Source organism: Diplotaxodon limnothrissa, linkage group LG14 (assembly GCF_057381915.1).
Source record: "Diplotaxodon limnothrissa isolate DT_005_m linkage group LG14, D_limnothrissa_male_GT1.1, whole genome shotgun sequence".
In the NCBI taxonomy this organism is placed as follows: Eukaryota; Metazoa; Chordata; class Actinopteri; order Cichliformes; family Cichlidae; genus Diplotaxodon; species Diplotaxodon limnothrissa.
This window is the reverse complement of record NC_140609.1, coordinates 32,004,743-32,016,394: the sequence shown is the minus strand read 5'-3', so window position 1 is coordinate 32,016,394 and position 11,652 is coordinate 32,004,743. Positions and strand designations below refer to the sequence as shown.

General features: G+C 39.7%; 1 protein-coding gene across 1 annotated transcript; it reads left to right on the top strand.

Annotated features, from left to right (window-relative positions):
- The first annotated feature begins 168 nt into the window (after positions 1–168).
- Positions 169–6,197, top strand: LOC146619176 (protein sel-1 homolog 3). Its single transcript, XM_085370975.1, has 23 exons — positions 169–222; positions 323–797; positions 1,003–1,129; positions 1,234–1,355; positions 1,439–1,554; positions 1,645–1,706; positions 1,820–1,952; positions 2,048–2,183; positions 2,283–2,420; positions 2,571–2,776; positions 2,872–3,051; positions 3,324–3,443; positions 3,761–3,901; positions 4,030–4,092; positions 4,206–4,379; positions 4,488–4,615; positions 4,701–4,784; positions 4,875–4,965; positions 5,077–5,164; positions 5,255–5,364; positions 5,461–5,588; positions 5,675–5,777; positions 6,101–6,197. The coding sequence occupies exons 1-23, from the start codon at positions 169–171 to the stop codon at positions 6,185–6,187; spliced, it is 3,066 nt and encodes a 1,021-aa protein (XP_085227101.1). The 3' UTR covers positions 6,188–6,197.
- The last annotated feature ends 5,455 nt before the right edge of the window (positions 6,198–11,652 follow it).

Sequence of the window (11,652 nt, the reverse complement as noted above, 5' to 3'; positions counted from 1 at the left end):
CAGCAGTGAAATGCAACCAAATCCAGAGAGCTCCACGGAGGTGTATATAGTAAGTGGGTGGAGCTTTGTGCTGTCAAATATTTACCTAGGAGAGTAGCTGAGTTAGAGCAGGATAAGATCCGGGTCTTGATGCTTCTGTTTCACTGCAGCAAGATTATTGCTTGGGCAATGGATTTTCATACACTATACAAATATATCTATCAGCTTTGCCTCACGATGCAGGTAGGAGAAGGTTTGCCTTCATCAATAATTCACTAATACACTGGTTCCTTCTTGTGTAGTCTTCTCAGGAAAATGTATGCTTGTCTTCTGTCACATACAGGTTGTTTGGGGTTTAGATGAGGTGAAAATCCTGAATCCTCCAGAGGAGGCTTTGCCAGACCATCTTTTGCAAGTACTCTACTCTTGTGATGAACCTGCTACAGTACAGCTGGACTGTGTTGTATCCTTTGAAACTGGCACCATAAGCACATTTCTGCTAAGACAGTGGAACTGTGTCCCAGGTGTCAATAAAATAAGGACTGTGAAGCTGAATCTGCCAGACTGGTTGGTGTATCAACCTGATGGGATTGTTCCAGACTCTCAGTGGGTGCTGAGTTGTATCCTTCGAGCCTCAGTCAGACACACTGGATATGATGATACTGAGAAGTCTGTCAGAGCTCAACATGTGGCAAATTTGAAACCTAAGCCCTACTTAAGTCGACGTGTCAAACAACATCAGCTCTGTATTGCCTGGGGCACACAAATGCTCCAGCTAACTAAACAGTTTATCCAGAAACAGTGTGCCTTGGAACAAGGTGAGGTTGGAGAAGTACGAGTAAAAGTTAACTCTATATGAAGTTAAAGTGAAGCTATGAAAAAAAAACATTCTCTCACCGTATTTGACAGCAATATTCTGTGAATCTTAAAGATTTCAGAGAAAGATGAAAAAACTCACACAGTCCTCGTTTTTTAAACTTTGCAATAACCATGATAAATTGTAGGCTTCCAAATTTCATTTAGAAACGCTTCATTTGCTGTCTTCAATCTATGCTTCAACTGGAGAAAGCTTTGGTATCACAAAGACACTGAATCCCCACAGGAATGAGGTTCTGGAGTATTTACGTGTTAAAGCCATCTCTTTCCCATGGTATGATAGACTGTTTACAGTATATCTGCTAGTTTTCCATTCTGTCATTGAAGTTACCATTTAAGGTCATTTAAACAAGTCTTTTTTTATGGGGGGGTTTCTAGGTGTACGCTTTCCATCTGGATATTTGTAACCAGACACTGCCAGGAAGCCTTGTGTGGCGTGTTTCATCATATAAATTCCCAAAATAGTTATATCACACCAGCAATACTCCTCACAAAGTCAGGTATAGTTAATTTTTCTTACATATTCTATTTATCGCATTATCTTGACTTCCATAAGGCTCATCTTCATTCACATTAAACACAGGTCACCTACACATCCAGATGAATGGAGAGTCTCAGGAATCCTCTGCATTTCTCTCTTCATTCAAGGTCCCTTTAAATGTGTGGTGCAATCTTATTGTGATGGTGCAAGGTAGAACAGTAAGTAGTCTTTTGTTGACACAGCATACTGTTTATCATGCACATCATCATCATAATGAAAAAAACATGCTCATTGTCATTGCATCTCAGGTGGCTGTCAATATGGTATGCTTGGATAACAACCAGAGAACAGTTAAAACTTCTGAATATATGTAAGTCTATTTCTAATGTGACATCATGATTCAGTTTTTACCCAGAGGAAGAAAATGCATTTGAGGTGTACTATAACACTATGTGCTCTTCTGCTGTATAACATGCTTTACAGGTTTAGATTTATTATCATGTTTGATGACACAGAGGGATATTTTGTGATTGGAGGAGGGAAGTATATACCAGGAGTGAAAGGCTATTTTGGACCAGTGATATACCACCGGAACCGAATAGTGTCTGACATTATGGTACTTCTAGTAATACTGTACTTACTTAATACTTGTAGCTACATCCAACTCAACTGTTCACTGTGTTCAAGTCTGATTATATCTTTCTTTTTCAGTCTGAGTTTTATGTTCCAGATGTTATACAGAATTTAAATCTCACCAGGTGGCTGCAGACTTGTGAAGAATTTAGCTTTGACATGAATGTCAAGATCAGTGGCTATTCAATCAAGATCCAGCAGAGGACAGAAGCCGGTAATACCAGCAGTAGGGTTTACTTACACTAGATGGTGCAAAAAATAACTTTTCAAATAATGACACTGTGAGTAATGTGTTTGTGCTGCTTTTCTTCAGAAACTTGCTCTCATGCTTTCCATAAGTGGGTGGTAAAACACAGACAAACATCAAATCCACAGTGTGCATCGTGGGAAGCAGCTGCTCCTCGCAGAAGACATGCCGCTAAACTGGCCAAATTATTAGTTTTAAAACATGGTGAGAGATGAAGTATAATATTTTCAATTGCCAGGGCATTTTAAAATATAATGCGGTCTGAATTAATGATGCTTTTCTGCAGTTGTAATAGCTGCTGTTTTGGATTCTGCATGTCATTAAACACATTAAAGTTCAATTTGTTCCTTGCAGAAGGAAGAGCAGTTGGCCTGCATGATTTGGGCAGAGCACTATACTCCTTATCACTCCATAAGCTGGGCAAAGCGAGAAGCACGGAAGTGGTCAGCAAAGTATTATCACTGCTTCTCCAAGCTGGCTGTCTAGCTGATACCCGAGCTCTGCACATGTCATCTGTGCTCTACAGTACTGGCCTAGGAGTCCAGAAAGAGCCTTTTAAGGTCTGTTTTATCAGGTCATTTATAGTTTAATTAGTTATTTGTTTTTTAAAAGCTTTTTTTCAATATATTCTCACATGTTTAAATGTATGATGCAGGCTTGGCTCCTTGGCCTGCTGGGTGCCCAAAAGGGTGATCGATTGGCATTGCTGCATCTTGGGCACCTGCACCACCTTGGACTGCATGGTCAGCCCAAGGATCATGATCTGGCCTATGCCTATTATGCTAACATTGCTCAACAGACAACTATAGACCGTCACAATCCCTCACCACAGCAGGTTTGGAAACCATTGTTTTTTTCTATATAAATAATTTTTTTATACAATGTATGACCTGCTTTACCAATACATTTAGATTACTTTTTATCATGGCTACAGTTTTTCGATTTCTGTCCTCAATAAATGTATCTTTGTTTCTTCAGTTCATAAAAAAGCAGCAGTATAATGAAAGCGGAATTATTACAGTGATCAAAATTAGTTAACATTTAATTTAAAGCAAATTTATTTTTGAACCTTAGCATTTGTCTCCTCTTTTTTTTTCTCCTTTTTAGACAACAGTTGAGGCTATTTTTGTGAACGATGAAAAGATGTTGAATATCCAGACCAATGAAAACCACCACATCTTTCAATGGCTCAAACATCAGGCCCGGAGGGGAGCAACTGAGGCTGAGGTAGTCTACTGACTTTGTTGTTGCCCTTTTGTTTCAAGTATGCTTCTCACATTTCATCAAGCCAAAGACTGAGTTAACAGGTTTGTCACAAGACTAACTGCTGATATAACTGTTGGTATAATTGTTCTTCCACAAAGACAAAAGCAGAAGTAAAATCACTGATGTTCATTAGCAAGAACTACAGAGGCTACAGAGGTGGAGCATGGGCAAAGGAAACTCTGCTGGTGTTGATCTGCATCACTTTTTTTTAAAAAACTCGACTCCTGGGGGGATTTCAACATTTAGATTTTAGTAATACTTTGAAAATTTTCTTACAGCAAGCTATTGCCCGCATGCTATTCTGGGGCCAGCAAGGAGTGACTCCAAACATCCTGAAGGCTGTGAGACACTATGAAAGGGGAGCTGTCCAGTGGGAGGATCCAGTGTCAATGTATGACTATGGGATAGTACTTCTGCAGGTCAGATTTGTGTTTGATATGCAATATGGAACAACATTGACAAATATCTTAATCTAAAGCATTTTCCTTCCACCTGTGTTAACATTTAGTCACATCTACTTGTAATATATGAATGTTTCTCTCTGTAGGGACATGGAGTGGAAAAGAACATTCCAAAAGCTGTCACATTCCTAAAGAAAGCAATGGATAAGGTGGCTAAATGTTAAAAACTTCTTTATGATGTATTTGTTATCTATGCTGTAACATCTGGAGTCCACTTTAAGTTTGCATCTCATTCTGGTTCTCAAAATAATCGGTCCTACAGGGTCATGTTCCTGCAATAAATGCCTTGGCTTGGTACTATGAGCACTTTGAGAAGGACTACAAACAGGCCATACAGCTATGGGAACAGGCCGATCTCCTCATGTGTCCAGAAGCAGCTTTCAATCTTGGTGTGATTTACTCACAGGGCCTTTATCCAGGAAAACCTGCCAACCAGGTAAGCTCAACCGTAACATCATCATCCACTGTAACGTATATTTCATGGGTCCTGTAAGTGGTAATAACAAATATATCTTATAATATAACAAATTTATCTGTCCTACAGTATATAGCCTATAAGTACTATCTGAAGTCTGCAGAGAGAGGAAATATCAGGGGAGGGATTCTGATTGCTGACATTTGGACCACTGGGATGCCTGGCTTTGTCAACAGACATCCATCCGACGCCGTTTTGTCAGCAACTTACTTTTTTATTTATTTTAATTCACATGCATTTCTATTTGTCTCTTAACCAGAATGTATTCTTAACTTACTGCAGGTGGGTAAAGTGGGCAGCGGAGCACAACGGATACTTGGGCAGCATCTTACACAAAGCTTTGGATGCCTATCTCAAGAACGACGTGTAAAGTCTTTCTCTAGTCACAGTTGCCAAAATCCTGATCAGATCACTAGAATGCAATTACAGCTATTTCATCTTCTGACTTCGCTACAGGTTCACATCACTATTATATTACATGATGGCTGCTGAAGCAGGATATGCAGTTGCACAGTTTAATGTGGCGTACCTGTGTGAACAAAATTCGGTAAGTAACAGAAATGTAAATCTGAAATGTGCCTCTATTAGCCTAAATGTTATTGTCACTTTCCTACTTACTTCAGCTCTCCCTCTTTATTTACTACTTTTATGTCAATAGGGAGGTTTTCTGGATCCTGATTATGCATCAGACTGTATGTGGAGATATTACAACATTACGATCCAAAGTCAAAATCCTAACACTTATGGTAAGTCACTAACTTTAAATGCAACAGAACAGTTGCAGACTTGTGCACTTACTATACCTGATTTGATCTCGAAATCTGTTTTCGCCCCAGCTTTTATTAGGATGGGCGACTTGTTTTACGAGAGGCATGGTAACAGGCAGAAAAACTTGTTTTCTGCAGCACAGATGTACACACTGGCAGCACTAAGGAACAATCCCCAGGTTTACCTGCTTTTACATTACACCTTTGCTATGTTTTTGTATATATTGTGTGCGTTTGTTTATGTTTTAGTAAGTCATACCTGTCATTTTCCACAGGGATGGTATAATTTAGGTGTCCTTGGTGAAGAAGGTTACAAGCTGCCACTGTCTATACTGATTAAACTTGGCATCTCAGAGTTATACCTGGCAGACAAGGAATTGCTTCTAAATGCCCTGTACAAAAGGTTTGTTTGAATACTGTCTGTATTAAAAATGCAGCTTACTGCACGTACGTATATGCAACAAAAAAATCTATATTTCTTTCCAAAAGATGCAGAGACTCGGAAGATGCAGACTCATTCTTTCCTTGCAGCCTTGCCCTCTTCAGTGTATACGTACAGACATTTCAAAAGCACTATAGCGCTGCTATTAAGGTAAGTGTAATATCCATATCTACAACAAATCAGTGACCAACATAAGATTTAACAACCCAAAATTAGGTTCAAACACAATATGTCATAACTGAAGTACTCAGTGTCTTTAAATTATCATTCTTTGTGTAGCCTGTAACATGTTTCTATCATTATACAATATAATGACATTCACACTGATAAGAAGTCATCAAATTTTAAAACTTGAAAATATTAAAATCTAAATCTATTAGGTAATGTGGTGTAGTATAATATTTATCTATCAAATTAATATTAATACTGCTTCAATCTGAATTTTGTGTTCCTGTTCCTTTTATTTCCCACAGTTCTGCACTGCTCTTGCTGTGGTTGCAGCTCCAACAGTGTTTTTAATCATCCGTGGTATGTTCAGGAGACGCTTGTCTCTCCACTAGAACCAAGGTTGTTGTGACACTTGCCTGCAAACAAACTGAAGGACTATGTGGAAAAATCAACCTTCATTAGCACAGAAACACCACAGTAGTTTACCTATTGGTTACTTGGGACAACTGTACGGAGCAAAGCTGACATAAAAATGAATGTATTTTTTGTATATGTCTGTGTCTGTAATCTGTTTACTGCTGTTAAAAAGACTCGCTTTTATTTTATTTTTTAATTGAATAAATCATAAAGATTGCTGTTTCCTTTGTTGATTATTTCATCTTGGTTCATTTGTGAGTGAATGACCAGATGGTCAGATGGTCAACTCCACCATCACCACTTTATACTGCATCATGAGAAACACATATCTTATAGTTCAAAATTAATATTTGGATTTATATAAAGTAAACAAACTAAACACATTTGTTTAAAAGCATTAATAATATCCACAGCCCTGCCACTTTCTGGTTTAAATGTAATATTATATGTATGTACACTCAACAAAAATATAAACGCAACACCTTTGTTACTGCTCCCATTCCCCATGGGATGGACGTAGAGACCTAAAATTCATTCCAGATACACAATATGACCATCCCTCCCAAACAGTGGTCACAAATCAGTCCAAATGTGTGGTAGTGGGCACATCTGCTATATTGAGATAATCCATCCCACCTCACAGGTGTGCCACATCAGGATGCTGATCTGACATCATGAGTAGTGCACAGGTGTACCTCAGACTGCCCACAACAAAAGGCCACCCTGGAATGTGCAGTTTTGTCTCACAGCAAAATGCCACAGATGCCACAAGCAATGAGGGAGCGTGCAATTGGCATGCTGACAGCAGGAATGTCAACCAGATCTGTCGCCCGTGCATTGAATGTTCATTTCTCAACCATAAGCCGTCTCCACAGGCGTTTCAGAGAATATGGCAGCACATCCAACCGGCCTCACAACCGCAGACCTCGTGTAACCACACCAGCCCAGGACCTCCACATCCAGCAGGTTCACCTCCAAGATCGTCTGAGACCAGCCACCCAGACAGCTGCTGGAACAATTGGTTTGCACAACCAAACAATTTCTGCACAAACTGTCAGAAACCGTCTCAGGGACGCTCAACTGCATGCCCGTCGTCCTCATCGGGGTCTTGACCTGACTCCAGCTCGTCGCCGTAACAGACTTGTGTGGGCAAATGCTCACATTCGATGGTGTCTGGCACGTTGGAGAGGTGTGCGCTTCACGGATGAATCATGGTTCACATTGTTCAGGGCAGATGGCAGCTGAGAATGTCCCAGTTCTTGCATGGCCAGCATACTCACCGGACATGTCACCCATTGAGCATGTTCGGGATGTGCTTGACCGGCGTATACGACAGCGTGTACCAGTTCCCACGAATATCCAACAACCTCGCACAGCCATTGAAGTGGAGTGGACCAACATTCCACAGGCCACAATTGACAATCTGATAGACTCCATGCGACGATGTGTTGCACTGAGGCAAATGGTGGTCACACCAGATACTGACCGGTTCTGGGTCCCCAGACCCCCAATAGCGCAAAAAACTGCACATTCCAGGGTGGCCTTTTGTTGTGGGCAGTCTGAGGTACACCTGTGCACTACTCATGATGTCAGATCAGCATCCTGATGTGGCACACCTGTGAGGTGGGATGGATTATCTCAATATAGCAGATGTGCCCACTACCACACATTTGGACTGATTTGTGACCACTGTTTGGGAGGGATGGTCATATTGTGTATCTGGAATGAATTTTAGGTCTCTACGTCCATCCCATGGGGAATGGGAGCAGTAACAAAGGTGTTGCGTTTATATTTTTGTTGAGTGTATGTGTGTGTATATATACAGTAACACAATGCTGCTTACAAACAGAAAACAATCCAGAGAATTTCTATAGCAATTCATATTCTAATAATCAGAGTTAAACAAGTAGTCACTGACAACTCTCCTCAGAACAAATTAGTTCAGCCACATCTTAATTCCCCTGGTTCTATTTTGGGGAATAATTTGGCATTTGTTGGGGGGGGGGGTGATGATGGTATGACAAATGTTTAGTTAATTAATTTTACGATAACATTGCATCCTTTGATATTGAAATATAAAAAGAAAATTGTATTTTTTTTTATTTTTCATCGCTCAAAATAAGCGTCACACTCGCGGAAGCCGGTATACCCGCCGAAACGCCGTGCATTTATCGAGACTTTCAACCCCAGATAGGCCAATTATGGATCTTCGGATCCACATTATGTCAGCAGCTGTTCTCCACCGTGAACTATGTTAAAAACAAACACCGCTCACGCCTCATAGATGATAGCTTACAGTCCTGCGTAAAGATGAAAGTGACTTCGTACAGCCCCGATTTGCAGACGCTGTGCGCAGAGGTTCAGGAGCAGAAGTTCCATTGAAAACATATCACGGCAGACCCGCTGCTTTTCAGCATCTCTTTATTGACCACTTTTCATACACGGTTGCTGCACGCATACAGCCGGCTATAGTTTTTCAGCTCACAGCCCGACAACACAACAGCAGAGAGAGCACAGACTTTAAGGCGACGAGGCGTGATTGCGGGTGCCGCTCAGGTGCGTCCGACTCCCATGCAGCGGAGCTGCAGACCACGCCCCGCCACACACATTAACCAGGTAAAATACATATTTAGGCAGAATTTTGCAAATATCTATTTTTCATTTTTTAGCAGCATAGTGCTTCTTTTCCAATTACTTTTTAAAAGTCAGGTCAAGGCTCCAAAAGCCCAAAGGCGATATAAGGGGGGCGGCTCACAACAGTTTTTGTTTGCTACATGGATCATTTTAGTTCAGCTGGGTGTCTTTCCTTTTGTTATATTTCTTTAAGAGTTCAAAATGTGTTAATTACATAAATAAAATATAATTTTCTCATTAGCACTTCATGGATTTAATAAGCAACACACTTTAGTTGTTCACACAAAACATAAAGGTAAAAACAATATATACAGTGTTGTCTTCATTTTTTTTCTCTCACTTGTTATTTATTCAAATGTCTTTGATGTGAATTTTTCCCTCGCTGTCTTTATTTCCTTCTTTTTTTTTTTCTTTTTTTTCTTTTTTTTAATTTTTAGTGTTATCTTCATTTTAGACGTCAAAAAATTTTTGGGGCTCCCAGTGTTTTCTTCTGCGTGGAAACCGGGTCCAAATGGCTCTTTGGGTGTTAAAGGTTGCAGACCCCTGGGCTAAGGGATTTGACCGGACAGGCTGAGCCATGTTGTTTTAAGCTAGCATTACCCAAGAAGTTAGCCAATGTTATTGGCTACTCTTAGCTCCAGAAACAAAGGAATCTTTTTCCCCCTTTTTTACCCACATTGCAAAGCATAATAACATTATGACTGTTGCAATGTCGAACCTGTTGAATTAATTATTGGATAGGTCAATGCAAGCTTTTTCAGTTAGTTTTTTTTAGCTACATTTTTATAGTATTTCTCCAGCTAAGTGCAAGAAAACTTACATTTAAACCGGGTTAAAATAGACTTGAAAAAACAACAGAATTGTCTTAACTCTTCATTGGATGGATTCAACAAAGTGGTGGAAACATTGCTCGGAGATTTTGGTCCTTGTTGAAATGATAGCATTACACAATTACTGCATATTTGTCATCTACATAATTGTGATGCCACCACATCCCAAAGGTGCTCTATTAGACTGAGCCCTGGTAACTGTAGAGGCAATTTGAGTACAGTGAAAGTAGTACCTACCATATAAATGTTACAGCCTTTAAAAAGACTCATCAGCTTTTTTCCAATCGTCTGTTGTCCAGTTTTGGTGAATCTGTGTGAATTGTAGCCACTCCTGTAAGCCATCAGCTTTAAGGTTTGACAAGTTGTGTGTTCAGAGATGTTCTACATTTGTTGTAGCAAGTGGTTGCTTAAGTTTCTGGTACCTCCCTGTCACCTTGAAACAGTCTGGCTATACTTCTGTGAACCCCTGCATCAACAATTCAGAGATCCATCCAACATCCAGAGGAGCTGCCATTCACTGGATGGTTTTTCTTTTTCGGACCGTTCTCTGTTAACATTAGAGATGATTGTGTGATATAATCCGGTCATTTTGACCGTGTCTACATGACTACACTGAGTTGCAGACATGTAATTGGCTCACAAAATATTTGTGTTGACAAACATTTGAACAAGTGCACCTAATAAAGTGCCTGATAATATAGTGTCTGTATTTGTGCATCATAGGCAAATACCCCAACTAAGTACAATAATTTGACAGCATGAAAACAAAAAGTAACAATTATTTATTCACTCATGAATGTACACTGAATGTACCTTAAATTTCAGTTGAAATGCCGCTTCGTGGTGTTGGAGATTTTTTTTTTCATTTACTGGTGATGGAGGCTATGACTAATGTACCTATTGGACAGCAGCTTGCAGTCAGCAGGGAGACTGACCTTCAGCCTCCAGACCTGGATTCAAGTCCGTGCATCAGCTTATGTTTTTGAGAAAGTTCCAAAATTCTTAAAACCTGGAGCGTTTCTATTATCCAGGTGACCTCTGTTCTTACCACAGTGCTGAAAAGGGCAATGACGTGGTTACAGAGGGTTGACAAATTAATGTCATCACCTCACTGATAATGACGTGAACCCTAAAGTAATACATCAGAATTACAAACACTGCCAAAATGGTTGGTTAAATTACAGGAGCCTGTCTGTCAGTTTAATATATGTCTCAAATTCCCAATACTACCCTGAACAATAGCTGTATTATACTGTGTGAGACATTAACCTCTCCAATTGAGCTGTGTAACAGACAGAGGCAGAATGGGTAGTTGGACAAGTGCTTTTGAAATGTAGAGATGGATTTTGTGCTGTGTATTGCTTACATTATAAGAGAGTGGTGAGTTCTGTACTTATATTAGTGATGATAACTATTTTGGCATGATTTGATAAACCTCTAAATGGTGAACTGCCTGTTATCATTTTTAATTTATTCTAATTTTACTGGGTCTAGTAATTTAACGGTTGACATATATGCCAGTAACAAAGAGAAATATACATGAGAAAAGCCAGTGATGTCTGAATAGTTGGTCTCACTTGTTCTTCCACTATTTTTTGCTGCTCTGATATATTACCACTATTTCACGGCCATTTTTATCTTGCTTCTTTTGATTTAGGACAGGGACTGTTATACAAAGCATATCTGTTTTTGTTCCCCTTACTGTGACTTTAATATGTTTTCAATTACTTTGTACAAAGAGAGGTTATAGGGTACGCTGTCCAAGCTTCAATAAGGTTCTGCAATCATTGTAATTTAAGTGCACCATAGCCAGGCTTGTGATTTGAAGCTCAAAAGCTGAAATGTGGAGAGAAGTTGAATAGAAAAGGAAACGCCAGCACTTGGGGAATTTGAAATCAAATTAGTGTAACTCTGCAGCTTTTACTTTGTGCATGCTGGTTTACAATGAATGCAGCTCCTGACAATCTACATGATCA